At 41.2% G+C, this 18,547-nt stretch overlaps 2 protein-coding genes across 3 annotated transcripts in view; one reads left to right on the forward strand and one right to left on the reverse strand.

Annotated features, from left to right (window-relative positions):
* obsl1a (obscurin like cytoskeletal adaptor 1a) overlaps positions 1 to 10,438 on the reverse strand; it is a 44,840-nt gene extending 34,402 nt beyond the window's left edge. For both annotated transcript variants that reach the window (XM_017715775.2, XM_017715774.2), the window contains exons 1-5: positions 10,049 to 10,438; positions 7,599 to 8,813; positions 5,443 to 5,712; positions 2,131 to 2,391; positions 748 to 1,053 (exon numbers count right to left, since the gene is read on the reverse strand). In XM_017715775.2, the coding sequence (XP_017571264.1) occupies positions 748 to 1,053; positions 2,131 to 2,391; positions 5,443 to 5,712; positions 7,599 to 8,718 (1,957 nt within the window). In that variant the 5' untranslated portion in view covers positions 8,719 to 8,813; positions 10,049 to 10,438. The remainder of the gene's footprint in view (positions 1 to 747; positions 1,054 to 2,130; positions 2,392 to 5,442; positions 5,713 to 7,598; positions 8,814 to 10,048) is intronic.
* A 3,447-nt stretch (positions 10,439 to 13,885) lies between these two features.
* Positions 13,886 to 18,547, forward strand: part of col18a1b (collagen type XVIII alpha 1 chain b) — an 87,855-nt gene continuing 83,193 nt past the window's right edge. Inside the window, exon 1 of the mRNA XM_017715768.2 lies at positions 13,886 to 14,204. Coding sequence (XP_017571257.1) covers positions 14,135 to 14,204 — 70 coding nt within the window. The 5' untranslated portion in view covers positions 13,886 to 14,134. The remainder of the gene's footprint in view (positions 14,205 to 18,547) is intronic.

The raw sequence follows: 18,547 nt of genomic DNA on the forward strand, positions 1-18,547 counted from the left end.
CTGCTCTGTGTGTTAAACTACTCAGAAAACATAAGCTTTTGCACTGCCCTCCTACAGTCAGTTTTCATAATCATGTGCATTTTCAATCTGTCCTAATGTTTTAATTTAAAACATACATTTGCTTAAACATCCTCAGCTCTCTTAGACACGCATTCACATAGTAGGCCTTGTTCATGTCACTGAATTTTTAATTACAGCACTGTGAAAAGCTATTTTCCCCTTCTGACTTCCGTTTTTTATGTATTTGTCACACTTAATTGTTTTAAATAATTAATTTAGCTATAATTAGGTCAATTAATTTATCTATAATAATCCATAATTAACCAGCCTGTGAGCGGATAAGATGCAATTTTTGTTTTCTTGTGGAAAAGCAGATCAACGCATAGTTTCGTTTTCCTTTCGTCTCCTCATTATGAGACAAGTAGACAAGCCTGGCTTGGAGGCTTTCGTTAGCTTCAACGCACGAAATGATTTGAATCTAATGTCTTGAACATCCTCCATCTTTCGTTTCATTGTTTCTTCTCTTGCCTGTTAGCTAACATCCATTTCTGCTTACATAACTGTATGAAAACGAATTGTGTTAAATGCAGTCAAGATCTTTCTCTGACCAGCTCAGACTTCGGTTTGCGCGATCCATTTGAAATCTGCTCACAGTGCACAGCGCAATGCAAAGTCCAAACGTGCCGTGATCACCTCAGTAAGGCATGTTAACATGAGGTGTGTATCGTCCCAGCGACGTTTTCTTACTCAGATGCACCACTCTGGGGAACTCCACATGGCCGCTCCTGCCATACTTGTTCATACAGCAGATACGGAAGCGGTAGTCTCCCTCGCAGGGCACAATGTCTCCCAGGATCTCCGCTGAGGTGCCCGTCTCTGTGGTCACACAGCGCTGCCACTCCTGGGAGCCCACTTCCTGGACTTCCACCACATATACCGACTTAGTGGAGTTTTGCAGGTTAGGAGACGGCGACCAGGACAGAACGACACCATTCGGGCACTCTGTGTTCATCTGGACTCCCACAGGACAGATGGGAGGACAGTGTCTGATTGCTGAAAGAAAGATGTGCAGATCAGACACCATGACCGCTTATGGAAAACTCATGAAAGCAAATATGACTGCCTGTGTTAAAGGTCGGGGTGAAACGGACCTGAAACAGAGGCCAAATCTGCAATACAAGAATCGGTGTGTGAGCTGAACTGTGGATTTGGAATATCGTTACATTCCTTAATTAAAGGCAGCGGAAAATCATATGTACACAACGTCCCTCTGACCCCAAAGGCCAAGTTTCCTCTTTTAGTTCTGAACTGGAGCCACAAGACTAATGATAATAAAAATGTATACATCATCCTAACTCAACTCATAACTGCATTAAGATGTTCAGCAATCTCAAAAAGACTCGATTATATGGTTTCTAACACTGTATGACAGAGTTATCTATAAAAGTGGACAAAAATTCTGAAATTTGTATGTATTTGATTTTTTAGCTGTGAGGAACAGTCATGGGCTGGAGGTTAGGGAACCAGCCTTGTGATGGGAAGATGGCTGGTTTGATCCCCTGAGCTGGCAGTACATGACTGAAGTGCCCTTGAGCAAGGCACCTAACCCCCAGCTGCTCCCAGGGCGCTGCGGATAGGGCTGCCGTTGTGGGAGTAATAAACTGTATAATGAAATATGTAGCCTTGCAGCTCCAGTGCCAATTGATGGGTACACAATGCTGACTGTTGCCTTCCGCCCGAAGACTGCTGGGATAGGCTCCAGCACCCCTGACGGAGAAGCGGCTTAGAAAATGGATGGATGGATGGATGGATGGATGGATGGATGGATGGATGGATGGATGGATGGACAATGCTGACTGTATAGGAAAAAAGCGGGACGCTTTAGCCTCTTAGTGAAAAGCTAAAGAAATCTCAGACGCCAAATACATTTGTAGTCAGAAAGAAACCATGTAAAATACGTTTCTTTGCTTACAGTTTTTTAAACATTTTTAAACATCAGCTGTGCATAAAAATCCATTTGTTTCTTCTTAGACACAATTTATAAACGTGTTATAATCTTTTAAAGTAGTCCTTGAGTAGATATCTTAACCAAAAGTGTCTCCAAAATCAGTGTTTTGTATGATCTCTTGCCTTTGACTCGCAATTTGCAGCTTGTCTTAGATCTGCCGGCCACAAACGTGACTGTGCCGGAGTCTTGGTAAGAGGTGTTGACAAAGACCAGGATGTGGGTTTTCCCGAAGGATTTGATGATGGTCTGGTGCGTCTCCCGTAACTGCAGGCCATCTTTAAACCAGAACACCTCCATCTCCTCCTCCTCAACCTCCACACAGAATGCTGCATTTTCTCCCTCCAGCACCTCCAACCTCCGAGGAAGCTTCTTTACAATTGTACCTGGAAGACCAAATTCAGGTTTTTGTGCACTAAAACTTTCAGGAAAACGTCACATAAATATTGCATTTTTGCTAATTTTATTGCACAATTTCTAATTATGTGCAAAGTTTTACACATTTGAAAAAACAAAACATGTAAATGTAAAATTCACCTTTCGCACGGGCCACATTTTATCATTTTTCTGTGTCATATAAACAATGAAGGGGACCCCTGATAACCATGAGCAAAACAGGCTGTAAAAAGGTCCTTTATTGCTTATCCTTTAATTCAAAGTATTAAGAAAAATCCAATCTTTATTTGAAGTATAAATACGCAGGAGTGTGTTCTCTGGAGAATGTGTACGTTCACATTAGCTAGGAGTGCAATGGCACACATTTACAGGCTCAATGCAATTTTTAATTCTGAGGTCAAGATTTGATTTGATTTTTAATATTGTATGTGTTAAACGCATTGATTCTCCAGAGCTGTAATTATATATCACACAGACAGGCCTGGCTGAGATAAATAAAGCTCTCAAAAAGAACTTTTTCAATGTCCCTCTAATAAAAATATTCCCCCAAAATCACAACAAGTGACTTCAAAATAGGTGCTTTTTTCCTTAACCCTGTAGACCCTCGTGACGTGCTTTGTCTTCTGAGCTTTAGAACTCAGGAATGCTTTAATGCAGCAGTTTATTACACATATCCTTCGAAACAGCGAGTCTTTTTCCGAGTCTTGCCATCCGTCCAACACCGCCGGACTGATATAGATTTCAAGTTTAGATTTTTTTACATAGTTATTTATTGTATGTTTTCTAAATAAACCAGTATTTATCTACTCATTTTATGGAAGGATTCCTTACTATAAGAGTAATTGTTATTATAAGCAGCTGATAGTAAACACCCAGTGTACTAAAACAGTGTTTTATTAGCTGGAATATTAGTCATATTGGCCCTGAACAAAAAACTGAAAGGCGTGACTGCTGTGACAGTCTGTCACATACAGTTTTAGCAACTTACAGGTGAGAATATCAAGAAAAATAAGTCCACCTGATGCTACTCATATACTGTGTCACAGTAATAAGCCATGCAATGAACAATCATCAAAATTCTTATATTTTCAACTCATAAACACTTTATTCTAAACATTTCTAATAGACATCTTTTTGAATTGATACAGTCAAAAATAAGTAAACAACAAAAAAAAAAAACAGGTGCTTGGTAAATTTTTTATCAAATCATGTCGTGTTTCATGAAAATATCAAGCTTTTGTGGGCATTTACATCTCAGGTGACTACATATTGGAGAAGCCACTTGTCTTCTGAAAAAAAAAAAACATTTCATGTGGCTGTCTCATATAATTACTAGAGTTACAACAACTGAAAGAGGAACTGACAAAAACAGGGAAAAAACACTCCTAATAGGGTCCTAAGGGTCCTAATGTTTGGGTTGAGATGAATTATTATTCTGCAAAAAAAACTTTTCAATTAACTTTTAATTCTTTCTTAACTTTTCTCTTAAGAACAAGTATAAAGGGAAATTGTTTATGTTTTCACATATTCTTGAATATTTTCTCAACTTTATGATGCTTAGATTCTTAGACTGAAAGAATTAAACAGTAACTTCTAATTTCACAACATCTAATTGTTAAAAGAAGCCAAGGAGGATTTTGCTTTTGGTTGCTTCCCCCTTTTTTCACCATCCTTGTGCGGCCCTTAGGCAGTGATGTGATTAAACTGAATAACCAGCTAACAGAAATATGATATATTGTCTGGTAATCTGTACAATGTAATATTATGTTTATACTCTACATAACAAATAACCTATAGCTTACATACAAAAACAATAAAGATTTTCCAAAGAAAATATATAAAACTTTCTTGAAAGATAAAAAACAATCTTACATTTCACAAAAGTCTTAAAACTTTTCACGAGGATTTGTGAAGATTCAATACTCACCGATATTTTTCTTATTCTTTATTTCTTATACATGGCTAAGGATCTGTGACCATTCCTCCATACAGAATCTCTCCAGAGCCTTCAGATACACACCGTGAACTCTCCTCTACAGCTCATCCCACAGGTTTTCTAAGGGGTTCAGGTCAGGGGACTGGGATGGTCAAGGCAAAATCTTAATCTTGTGGTCAGTGAACAATTTTTGCATTGACTTTGAGGTGTGCTTTGGGTCATTCTTGCTGGAAGATCCAAACTATGGCTCAGTTTGAGCTCCTGGCTGAGGCAGGTTTGATTTCATATATGCTGGCACTTGATTGAGTCTGTGATACCATGTCTCCAAATTAATTATGCTTTTGGAAGACAATCTTTGTCTTAAAAAGCTCTATTTTTGGCCTAATCTGACTATAGAACATGATCCCACTGGAGTCCAGTAACATCTGGGAAACTGCAGGCACTGAGTTTGCTAGCAGAAGCTTTCTTCTGGTTACCCACCCAAACAACTTGTGGTTATGTAGCTGGTGCCTGATTTTAGTTGATTTAGTTTTAGGAGATGTTCTGAGCCCAGGAACTAACAAATGTCTGCAATTCCTCAGCTTTCATCCTTGGAGATTGTTTGGCCACTCAAACCATCCTCCTCACTCTGTGTGGGTTTAATGTAGACATATGTGTTCCTTCTGGCAGATTCTCAACTTCTCCAGTAGCTTTAAACTTCTTAATTAAAATGTGTTCCTAATCACTCAGGTGAACATTAAAACATAAATTTTTTAATACTTCAATTCCATTTCTATGGATGCCAACAACACAAAATTAAAAAAAAACCAAAAACTATTATTTCATAGTAAGGTTTAGGTTTTTTTTCAATAATTGTACTTCAGGTTAGATTCGTTGTAATAATTTGAATGAAAGGATAAGCAATAAAGAATGTTTTTTACAGCCTATGATGTTCATGTTCACCCGGGTGCCAGTATTTGTGGGCGGCACTGTAGTTACCGTTGGCTTTATCCAGTTTCTGTAGCTTTGCACATCATCCAGACTTTCTTGTTCACGCCAATATACTGACTGAAAAGGCAAGCTCTGCCCCGGGAACAACACCATCAAATAAATAAGCTTCACTCACCTTTCACAGCCAGTTCTGCTATGCTCTTTCCTCCATCAGGCATCTCACACAGGTAAACTCCATCATCATCAGCTCCGACATCTCGTATAGTGAGCCGCCGTCTCGTGCCCTTCTGCTCCATGCCATATTTGCTCCCTGGCTGAAGTCTCTGATCCTCCAGGTACCAGGCTGTGGGGATGGATTCTTCCGGAACCTCACACTCCAGAACAGCAACATCCCTCTCCCTCACTTCCACATCCTGCAGGGCCCGCTTGAACCGCACCGGCGGCCCTATCAAAGAAAAACATCCTTTCATCTGGCACTTCTTTAATGGTTGTCAGTATGTTTTAAAGTGATGTGCACTAGGGAATGTGTCTGTCAGATTTTTCTGTAGTATAGATTATGCATAATATTTCTCTGCACAGCCAAGTCCAGGAGTTTACTCACAGGACAGCTGGCTAAAAAATAAACACGCTGCATTATCTAGTCAGCAGAAGAGAATATGAGAAACCTAGCCAGCAAATCCCAGAGGCTCACCAGCCCTTGCAGAGTGAGGATGAAGGGGAGTCACTCTGGACAGATGATAGGTTCTTAGTGATCCTGTCTCATCAGTATGCATGGACACAGGCATTGTGGGGTGGTTACAATTCACTGAGCACATAGCTCAGCATATGAGTTGAAGGTTAAATATAGTGATATAAGAGGCTATATGACCTTGCAGTGGCCCTGAATAAATTCACAGAATAGACTTCACTAAAATTGGGTCTGTATATGGTATACAAAGTCATACTAAACATGTCCCATGAACATGCAGAAGCCTAGCATTATCATGAAAACTACAGAAATCCTCAGAACACAGATATTTATATGTATGGCAGTGATGGACGAAGTACACAAATCATGTACTTGAGTTAAAGTCGAGACCCCCAAGGTAAAATATCACTCCAGTAAAAGTAGAAGTTCCTCCCTTTAGACCTCCACTTGAGTAAAAGTACTAAAGTATTTACCTTCAAATGTAATTAAGTATAAAGTAAAAGTACTAAAAGATTCACTATGACTAATGTCATATTACCAATTTTATAACAAGACTCGCTTCATTAACTAATTTTAGGTGAAAATACGCCAGTGTCACTCTTGTAACGCCAATGTTTTAATAGAATGTCGTTAATTAGTGACGCTGAAGTCTATTATAATTATCATAAGCACAAAACACTGAAAGCAAACAATTTCCATCAGGTAGAACTGAATGGCTCAGAAATCACCTTTTGCAAATAGTTTTAGTTTAAGATTAATTTGCAACTTACAAGTTTAAGTTTAATAAAAACTTGCTTTATCTACAGGTTTTACTTCACTATATCGCATCTTTATGTCTCTGTTCATAAACATAAACCAGCCCAAACTCATTTACTATAAAATGAAATGGTGTTTGTAGAAATTCAGAAAAAAGCCGCGTCAGTCTCGACTGCATATGTGGACATATTTCTATATTGAGCTCTATTTACACAAAGTTAGGTTAGTTCATCATTTATGTTGAACAGACTCTCCCAAAGTTTTACGCTGCTGCGCTGACGTTGAACCGCGTGCTGCACTGGGTCGGTATGACCAACAGGTCAAAACCAGCTCTAAACAAAGTGACCGCTGGGCCCTGATTGGTGCTCTGGCTTTGCGCTTCCTTTATTTTGACATGTTACATTTTTATACACATGTAAACCAAAAGAAATGGCAGATTTTGCAAAGTGTAGTGAAATAAAAAGTAAGATATTTGACTTTGAACCTGCCTATTTAATTATTTGCCTTACTTTAAGCAAAAATGCATTTTAGAGCAGGAAGTGCTGCTGCATCCCTGCCCCTCATGGCCACATGGTAAGCATTATTTGTAAATGTAAATGTCACAGCTAAAACACATATTTTCTACAGTTAAGTATCTTTTTTTGTTTTAATTTAAAAAATATTATGATTTTATGTTTAAATCTTGTTTGCTAGTCACTTACTGGCTACCATTTTTGAGTTCTGCTCAAAATTCGTAGTTGCTCAAAAAAGTAGTTGATCAACAGTTTCACATATAAAACCTCTTTTAATTAAACTTAGAACGAAGCCATTTTCATGGTGCTGCATTATACATGAGTATTTCTGGTGATAGGGACATTGATAGTTCAGTATGTTTGTTTAAACCATACCTTTTACAGAGAGACGCACAGCACTCAATGTGTTCCCCAGAGCATTTGATGCCGCACAGATGTAGAGCCCGACGTCCTGCTGCTTGCAGTAAAGGACTTTCAAAGTGTAGTACCCCTCCCTGTCCTCAAACAGTAGATGGCGCCGCCCGGGCCCAATGGGTTCTCCGTCTTTCTTCCACACAATCTCTGGTTTGGGTTTACCTGTGACGTAACAACGGAATTTGGCGTGTTTGCCCTCTGTGACCGTGAAATTCTTGGCCTTGGCAACATTCAGTTGAGGTTCTTTGGAGTGTCTCACTCTTGGGTACCTGTCCTTGTTCTGGTGTGGGGACCAGTGGCCATTGGTGTAGCCATTCTGATGACTCTCCCCTCTTTGTTCCGGGATGGGTTCAACCAACAGCACAGCTCCGGCCACAGCCTCCCCGTGATCGTTGACCGCCTTGCAGGTGTACACTCCTCCATCTGGGGCTCGCGTCCGGAAGATCTTCAGCTGGAACCACCCTCCGTCTTGCTGGCCAATGTGAAAGTGTGAGCTCTCATAGATCTCTTTGAGCTGCTTGCCATCCTTTTCCCACACAACCTCAGGCAAGGGGTCACCCCACAGCTTGCAAGAAAAAGCAGCATCTTCACCTCTGTCCACTCTCAAGGACAAGGGTTTGATGAGGAATCGAGGCTTATTGTCCTGAAACAGATCTTCCTCCTTCTGTGATTGTGGCTGTGGTTGTTGTGGCTGTTTAAGAGTCTTGATTTCTTGTTCAGGTGGAATGACCTTAACTTCCTGCTGTTCTTGAGTGGGCTGTATCAGCTGAACCTCTTGTGCTTGCTCTTCTACTTTGAGAGTAGCAGCTGCGTAAGTCTCCCCAATGCTGTTCTTAGCTCTGCAGATATACTGTCCAGCATCTGCCAGAGTTACGCCAGAGATGAACAGGGTATAAACTTTTCCATCCTGGGCAATGCGGTAGTGACCATCTGGGACAATAGGTTCATTCCTTCTCTCCCATACCACGTCAGGTTGGGGGTCTCCACCAATCTGACATTTGAGAACTGCATCTGAGCCGCTTTTCACCAGAACTGGACGTGGGTACCCAAGCACACGGGGAGCGCCACCAAACACATCCATAACTACTGAAGTTGGGTAACTACTTGTAAAGTGAGGCTTTTAAGATGTGTTTCTTTATTGGAAGGAAGCAATCCCAGCTTCCTTTACATTCCAAACTGTGGGAAAATAAACAGAAATTTTCACCAACAACATTGATGTGTCAATGTTCTGCTATCATAATTTAAAAACAAAGTCATTTTTTTATTATGCTTTCGACTATATTTATACGCCTATTGGCCTGTGTCAGTTTTCCCCACCTACTCTTATTAATGTTAGAAGGAATATTTTAACCTGCCCAGAGTTTTGCACAAAGCTCGTTTACATTTCTATTAGTCAGTAACAAAAAAGGTCTGCTTAATTTTAAAGGATAAAATCAGATTGGAAAATGATCATGCAAATTTTATGGTACATGAAATTACATGAACATTATATGTGGCCATCTAAATGAAGAAAATAAAAGAAGATTGTAGGATATGGGCCTAATGACCAATACATAATATTTACATCACATTTCCCTGATGAGGGATGTCTTTGCCAGAATTCATGAAATCCCTCCCCTTTTCCTCCTTAGCCGCAACAGCTGGTGCTGTATATCAAGAGGAAGTATTTAAAATAGGCTGTCCTAATAAAGATGGACTGGTTGGGTGGGACATGTGGTGGACAAGGCAAAACGTGCACACATCACACTACCACACTGATCAACCATGATTAATAACAGCATTCACAGTACACCGTAACCTCATCATGATATAAGTGGGACTGTGCATCAGTATGCCACTTCAGCTTGACGTAACTCCAATTGCAGCATGACTCTACAGTACATCACGGCTTTATTGTCTAACACCCTTTATACACAATGAGTAATAGACGGAGTAACAACTGGAGTACGAGCTTTAAAAAAATACTTATTTCATCTTGATGTATGTCACCCAGTCAGCTTTGGCTCTGATTGTTTCATCCCCCTAAAAATTCCAACTGACGTGGTCAAACCCGCTAGGATAAGTTTAATTCAGAGGGACATAAAGCAATCTGAAAATCTATAATTGTATCATTTTTGCTACCTTTTTTCCTAAGAAAATGCATAGAGGCAGTAAAAACTGTCTTTTTCAATGCTCTTACCTGGTCCTTCATAAATTGAATGTAAAATTTATGTTTTTTTGCTTATAATCTTGACAAACAGTGTACACAGTATGTAATGGACTCAAATCTGAAATATCAAATGGCGTGGACTGGTGACGCCCCACTTATACTCTGTTATAGTAAAAGAAAAGACCTTAGCTGCTTAAAGCCACTTCCATATTGAGAGCAAAGCTAATCTTGTTAAAAATAATGAAATAAATCAAAAACCTACCTATGAAAAACGGAGACCCTTCCAAAAATGCTCAGTTCAAATCTTCCTCTTGAGTCTAAGAGGATATTGACCCCAGTGTCAGCTGGCTTTCTTCAATCGGGTTGACCTCTGACTCCTGCAATGGTTTAGAAGATTTGCAGAGATTCTTATGTAGGAGCAAAAGCTGTCAGTGGGTTTGGACGGTGCTAGAGGTGCAGGCGATCCAGTATGTCCAACGGTGGTGCAGTTACCCCAGGATGACTCGGGAGGGTGTCCTACCTTTTCCCCAGTGTGCTCTGGCGCTAAACCTCTTGTGTATGTGAATGTGCGCGCTTGGAGCTCATCTGTGCTTCATTGTGTACTCAGGCTCTCCTCTTGGTTTGTATCCCTCACAATGTCTGCGTCACTCAGTCCTGGGGCACCCTGGGTGTCAGCGTGAGCCGAGGGCCAATAAATGCTTCCACAGCTGCCACTTCACCCTCCTAAAAATAGTCCCACCAGCCACCATGTCAGGGGGGCAAGATAAGGTCTAAGCCTGAATTCAGTGGAGAGGCTAAATTTAGTCTGATAGATCATTTGAGTCCTTCCGCTGCGACACACACAGAAGGCCTGCAGTAATCATGCCAATGTTCCTACTAACCATCTGTCTGCTATCTCCCTTTGGGGTATCGGGAAGGCCTGCTGCTAAGGGGGCACTGATAATGATAAGAGGTGTCAGGAGTGAGTGCTGTCAGGCCTCATTAGCTTTTGGTGCTTATGTGCGCCATGCTGGTGTTCCTTTGAGAGAAACCAACAGTTTGGTTACACCAGTGGCCAACGGTCTGCACAACAGAAGAAGGACAAGCACTTCATCTTCGCATAGCTGTTCTTGTGGAGAAACATTGAGGAGATAAATACAGGGTTTAAATAAACAAGAATAAATGCTAATTCAAAACGACGTTTTCACTGAGTGCTTGTCATTCCTGTTTCATCAGCTCCTGTCTGCGGTGGAGATGGCAAGGCTAAGCTGATCTGGCAGGTTGCCACCCTCTAGGTAAATATCTGAAGAGTTTACTGTGATTGCTGCGAGATCCAGACCAGGCTTGCCTGCAATTGTGAACAAGAATTCATCTCCTAATAAAAACGCACAGTTGTTGACGTCTGTGGGGGCAAATTCTTAAATTCCATCCCAGAAAATCTCTAAAAGATGATCTCTAACACTTTGTGGCACGCAAATGTCATTCAAAGGCATTTTGCAATGACTTGATGCATTTAGGCTTTACGGAACGAGAACATAAAACACATTTTAAATAGTAGAAAAAGCCATCGTTATAAACGTATTATAAAGCTAAATAAAGCATTTATGGAAAAATATTGTCAGATTTGATACACTCTTCCAACTTGGCCAGTTCAGCGTTGACTTTGTTAGGAGAGGCGCCCCCTCTGCTGGCTAAACATTTGCATCACATGCCGTTATCTATCGCACAGCGATACCCTGCTCAGAGAAAGAGTTGGAACTACTGGGAGGGAAAACTGATGGTATTACTATTCAATGTGGGTTGGCTTAATATTTACAATTAGAGACCACCAGTTTCCTGTTTGATAAGTTTAAATTCCACAAATGCATCTGGAATCAGTCCCAGAACACCTGATACACCACTAGACACTGTGAAATCAACCAACCAGTAAACACAAAATCCCTTCAGTGCTTACTGGACACCACAATTAACCAAACTGAATCTTTTATCAGCTCCTGGGATTCTGTGGGTACTCTGGTCAGTAGCCTGCTTCTTAGTGCCCTATGTTAACATATCTTGACAGGTACCTCAGGATTACCTAGGAAGGAATATTTGTTCCGTTAGATTAACCGACTGTACATTTTAGTGGACCTGTTTTTCTCAGCCCCTGCTAGACGCAGACTAATGCTTTGCTGGTCTTTTTGTAGAAGTGGGCTGATGCTAAACAGTAAACAGTTAAACATTTCATTAATTGTGAAACTACCGATGTTCTCTACAGATTACCCACAATGTCAAGTTTTTATATCAGCAGCACTAAGAGGCTTCCGCAAGATCTCTTGATACAACACCAGTATGTCCTGAAAGGTAGTGAGGAGTTGAGGAGATCCGGTCGCAACCTAACGCATTTAGTTTTTTGCTGTATATCTTTAGAAATATCTAAGTTGGATAATCATGTTTGTACACAAGCAACAAATACATCTCTGCTACAAAGCGTCACTTGCTGCTTTTAGCACTTTGTGTGATTCTGAAAATGATGGGAAGCACAATGTTACAATTTACCCCACAGGTGGGATTGAAAGGAACAGATACAGGGTTAGTTGTAACACTTGTAACAACTTGTAACAACGTTGACGTCACTAACATGCCTATTTACAACCGAAATGCTGCCATCTGAAACATACTATCCATCCATCCATCCATCCATCCATCCATCCATCCATCCATCCATCCATCCTTCCATCCATCCATCCATCCATGCATCCATCCATCCATCCATCCATTTTCTAAGCCGCTTCTCCCTCAGGGTCGCGGGGGGGATGCTGGAGCCTATCCCAGTGGTCATCGGGTGGAAGGCAGGATACACCCTGGACAGGTCGCCAGTCCATCACAGGGCAGACAGACAGACACAGACAGTCACTCACACCCAGGGGCAATTTAGCACGTCCAGTTGGCCTGACTGCATGTCTTTGGACTGTGGGAGGAAACCCACGCAAAATCTTTTTAAATCTTGATAAACAAATGGAACAAAAAGACGTTTAATTCTCTAGTCTTTGTTTACTAAAGGTGGCTTAGTTGTTACAACGTATTACAACTAACCTCGCAGTGTGGAGGCTGTGCTCAAGCTCAGCCGTGAGCTCGTCGGCGGCTTCAGAGCAGGAAACAAGACGGCGATTAAAGTAACTCGAGGTTGGATTTTGTCATCTACACAAACAGCTCAGTGACTGAATTATCAGGTATTGATCACAGTCATATCCAGATACATGCAGCAAAGAGAACAGAGGACAGAAGCTGAACCACAGGGAGACTTGTCGAATTTATAAACTGTAAAGTGGCTTTGCAGAACCGCAGCAAAGAGTTGGGCTGTGGATTCAGACTCATCTCTACAGACATACGATGAGACTAGCGCCCTCTAGCGTTTAGATCGCAGACGCTGATTTGGTTTTGATATCGGTGGCGTTTCTGAATGCAGCTTGTTTATTATTTTGTTTTGTCGTTGCGTTTTAGTTTATATATATATATATATATATATATTTATATTTATATATTATTTATATTATATTTTGACATTTGTGAATTGCTCGACATCCAAACTCATGTGACTACATAACTGAGGTTGTTGGACTTTACACTGTGACTCTGATGAAGACACAAGCCGGTTTTTTGCCCATATGAGTGCCAGTGTTTTTTATTTAATGGAGAGCAGCTCTTTAATGCCAGCAGGTCTTGCCAGCTCGTCAACTGAGCAGAAATACGCTAAATACCATAAGAGCCGGTTACCGCCAGGTCCAGACACTGGCCATGACCACAGCTGAGCATCTTCACATGGATGAGGCAGCAGGAGAGTCTTAGCGCTCAGAGACTCGGATGGAGTCCTGACCCGGGTTAGCCGCGCGGAATGCATCCAGAGAGGCCGCGTTGACAGCGCAGATGCTTCTGGCGTGTTAAGACACGAGCCCTGAGTATTGCCATCCGTTTTTTGGGCATAATCCCCCCACATGTCGAGGGGGAAAGCATCAGTGTGTGTTAGAGAACCGAACGGCCTATCAGATTACAGCGCGCAGGTTCCTTCACATTAGCGCCGCCCTCCGCATTCACAGTGACAGTGGGATGACAAACTGGTGCCTTTGGGAAACACTACAAACACTCTGTCCTGCCCCGGCAGTCCCTCCTCTGGGGCAAATAAATCATGGATCTAACGTTGGGGCATTTGACCGAGGCGTTAGGACCCTGGGGAGGATCTGCTTGATTGAGTAGCTGTACAGTGAGTCTGGTGTGGAGCTGAAGTAAGTACAGTACTCCAGACAGTAAGCTGAGGAGCTGCAGCACACTCGCGCCCCAGTTTCTACCTGCTTTGCCAAAGTGGTGGGTTAAAGCGAGTGAAGTGGTGAAGATGTGGTCCACAGTGGAGTTATGCCTAGTGCTGGTGCTGAGTGGGATGCTGTCGGACGGCCAGCGCTCAGGTAGGCCAATATAACCACACAGAAATGTGAAATAGCATGTATGGACGTATAAATATGCACAACATAGTCAGGCACAGCAACACAAATGTTGCCATATGGCTGGGAGACAGTTACTGCACATCATAGTGCGCAAATGTCATTAGGACTAAACAAAAAGATGCATAAAAACCTCATATTATATTATAAAGCACGAGTAGTCCACACATATATATCCACATGTTCCAAAAGTAAGAAAAATATATGGATGTGATAATATACACTACCGTTCAAAAGTTTGGGGTCACCCAAACAATTTTGTGTTTTCCATGAAAAGTCACACTTATTCACCACCATACGTTGTGAAATGAATAGAAAATAGAGTCAAGACATTGACAAGGGTAGAAATAATGATTTGTATTTGAAATAACATTGTTTTTACATCAAACTTTGCTTTCGTCAAAGAATCTTCCATTTGCAGCAATTACAGCATTGCACACCTTTGGCATTCTAGCTGTTAATTTGTTGAGGTAAGCTGGAGAAATTGCACCCCACGCTTCTAGAAGCAGCTCCCACAAGTTGGATTGGTTGGATGGGCACTTCTGGCGTACCATACGGTCAAGCTGCTCCCACAACAGCTCAATGGGGTTCAGATCTGGTGACTGCGCTGGCCACTCCATTACCGATAGAATACCAGCTGCCTGCTTCTGCTGTAAATAGTTCTTGCACAATTTGGAGGTGTGTTTAGGGTCATTGTCCTGTTGTAGGATGAAATTGGCTCCAATCAAGCGCTGTCCACTGGGTATGGCATGGCGTTGCAAAATGGAGTGATAGCCTTCCTTATTCAGAATCCCTTTTACCCTGTACAAATCTCCCACCTTACCAGCACCAAAGCAACCCCAGACCATCACATTACCAACACCATGCTTAACAGATGGCGTCAGGCATTCTTCCAGCATCTTTTCATTTGTTCTGCGTCTCACAAACGTTCTTCTTTGTGATCCAAACACCTCAAACTTGGATTCATCCATCCACAACACTTTTTTCCAGTCTTTCTCTGTCCAATGTCTGTGTTCTTTTGCCCATCTTAATCTTTTTCTTTTATTGGCCAGTCTCAGATATGGCTTTTTCTTTGCCACTCTGCCCTGAAGCCCAAAATCCTGCAGCCGCCTCTTCACTGTAGATGGTGTTTTGCAGGTACTATTTAATGAAGAAGCCAGTTGGGGACCTGTGAGGCGTCTGTTTCTCAAACTAGAGACTCTAATGTGCTTATCTTCTTGCTTAGTTGTGCAACGTGGCCTCCCACTTCTTTTTCTACTCTGGTTAGAGCCTGTTTGTGCTGTCCTCTGAAGGGAGTAGTACACAGGTAGGAAATCTTCAATTTCTTAGCAATTTCTCGCATGGAATAGCCTTCATTTCTAAGAACAAGAATAGACTGTCGAGTTTCAGATGAAAGTTCTCTTTTTCTGGCCATTTTGAGCGTTTAATTGACCCCACAAATGTGATGCTCCAGAAACTCAATCTGCTCAAAGGAAGGTCAGTTTTGTAGCTTCTGTAATGAGCTAGACTGTTTTCAGATGTGTGAACATGATTGCACAAGGGTTTTCTAATCATCAATTAGCCTTCTGAGCCAATGAGCAAACACATTGTACCATTAGAACACTGGAGTGATAGTTGCTGGAAATGGGCCTCTATACACCTATGTAGATATTGCACCAAAAAACAGACATTTGCAGCTAGAATAGTCATTTACCACATTAGCAATGTATAAAGTGTATTTGTTTAAAGTTAGGACTAGTTTAAAGTTATCTTCATTGAAAAGTACAGTGCTTTTCCTTCAAAAATAAGGACATTTCAATGTGACCCCAAACTTTTGAACGGTAGTGTATGTCACATATTTGAACCTCATACATTGCCATGTATCAGATTTCTGCATGGGACTTTTAAACTTTGGTTTAAGGTATAAATGTTATGCACCTGAGCAGGACGTCTGCCCAGAAGACCACTGGCACTCTCTGTCAGCTGGAGTTAGTTCCACAGGACAGTTTCATAAGAAGCAGGCTAAGCAGTACAATTTCAGATGCAGTGCTACATTCAATATTTTGGTACCGTCTTTAAGTGAAGTCTAAAATTTTGGCTGAAAGTTAACGTTCCGTAAGCCCATATCACCGCATGTCCAAACATTGCGGGAAATAACAGCTTTGATACTTTTTACTTTTTAAGGTTAAAATGATTCATTGTACCATGAACCATTCCCCTTATTCAGAGGTCATGAGTTTTATTGCAGTAATACAGTTCATTATTACAATATTCTAATTTCCCACCCTGTTCCCATTTCCCACACTGCTATTACATTCTACTTTGGCTGGATTCAAGCATGTACCAACTCCGCTGTATGCTGTCATTGTAAAATCTGCCATGTGACATGTTGATACATGAAAGCATATTAGTCTCTGAAGACTGCACACTGTATTGTGCTACATTGTACTTTCAATGGCCTCTTTCAGTTTAAGATAGAGACCTTTAGCCGACTGAATGTATAATATGCCTGTATAGCTTATGCAGTCTTCATAGAAATGCATTGCCAAATGAAATGGGACGCTCCAGGGCAGCCACAAATGAGCGTAAGCTCACTATGCTCTTGTGGATGAATGCAATCAGACCCTCACAACAATTTTCCAACATCTAGTCAAAAGCTTTCCAGGAAGAGTAGAGTGTGTTACTGCAGCCAAGCAGGCTTAAGCTCCTTATTAACTGATGAAACATTGGCTGAGCAGGTGTGAAAACCTGTAACATTTAGAAGGAATGAAAACATTAATACAGTAATATTTAGTAACATTGGTGGCAGATTTCTCCTTGAAATCCCAGCCATCACAGAGACTTTTTAAATGCCTCCACCAGCATGAAATCCCCAGCCATCACAGAGACTTTTTAAATGCCTCCACCAACACACTCGATTTAACACAGTGGAGAACTGATTAGCCGATCCAGGTGATGGATGATGACTGCAAATAATGTTGGGCTGCTATGAGGAGAGGTTTGGAAATGGTTTAACAAACACATTGATATGCATAAACTTACTGTATTGATGTTATCTGCACTTATTCAGGAAAGGTGGAGTAGCTAAGTCGCACTACTTTTTGTAGTTAACTACACATTTGTGTAGCTAACAGCTGTAGGTGCTGCGACTGCTGGAAATGTAGCTAGTAGCTGTAGGGCCTACAAATTTTTGTGTAGCTATAACGATAATGATCACTACAGGTTCGCTGGACCCGTAGAACACGGGTAAATGGCCTGATGGCGTTTTGTAATCCTGACTGAGCTGCGGGCAGTTCGAGCAAACAGTCTGATCATCCCTTACTAGGAGGCTTAGCTCAGGGGTCGCAACCCAAATATTAAGAAGAGCCGCTTTGTCCTTTCAACAAAAATGAAACCATCTTGGGAGGCACAGACTTACTGTGCTCTGCTTTAACCGTTAGCTTAGCTACAGCCGTTTTTCTTGTATCTCGGGAAAGTAAACATCTCTCAGTGTTCAACTTTTTGTCTGAGGCTGAAGTCACTTCTCATTGTCCCGCTTCTCGTTCAGATTTTCCTGCTCCACCTTAAATGGTGCCTGAGTTGCCAGATTGTACTGCTGTGCCATTTAAGGTGGAACGGGACAATTCGAACAAGAAGCTGGAGAAAGAGAAGCGACTTCAGGTTTGTGACTTGCTGCCCATTAAGTGTATCGGGAAACCAGCTGAGTGATTATAAACGCAAATAAGTCCGTTCATCTCCAAATGATCAAAGCTGGTCTTAAATCTTTCTCTTTGCCTTTTCATTTTCTGCGTTGCTGTGTGAGCAGCAGTCTGTACGTCAGTCTTCAGCGTTAAAGTTTGGTGAATTAGCAGTTGTGCATTAAGTGTTTAAGACCAGTTTGGGCCAGTTTTATTTCAACAGTTGACAATGCTTTGCACAAAATTCTCTGGTTTGTATTCAGTTATTTTTGTTGATTTTTATGGAATGATTGATTTTGCCTTTACTTACTCTGAATTTTTGTTAGATATCAGGCCTTTGGTTGTGTACATTTGATTGTTGGTGACACTTAAACGCACTTTTTGGTGATTTTTTGTATATTTGCAGCTTTTCTGTTGTGTGTTTCTTTCTGGAACATCATTAAATGCAGTGTCTTGTTCACACTTTCAGTTGGGCTTGTTTGGTGCGTCAGGTGGAGTTTCCCAAACATTCTGACAATCGTGCTTTGAAAGTAGCTAAAAAGTAGTGCACTACTTTTCAAAAAGTAGCTAAAAAGTAGTGCACTACTTTTCAAAAAGTCGATAAAAAGTAGCCAGTATATTTTCTGTAACAGTAGCTCACTACTAATTTTT

The sequence above is a fragment of the Pygocentrus nattereri genome, chromosome 30 (assembly GCF_015220715.1).
Source record: "Pygocentrus nattereri isolate fPygNat1 chromosome 30, fPygNat1.pri, whole genome shotgun sequence".
NCBI classification, from domain to species: Eukaryota; Metazoa; Chordata; class Actinopteri; order Characiformes; family Serrasalmidae; genus Pygocentrus; species Pygocentrus nattereri.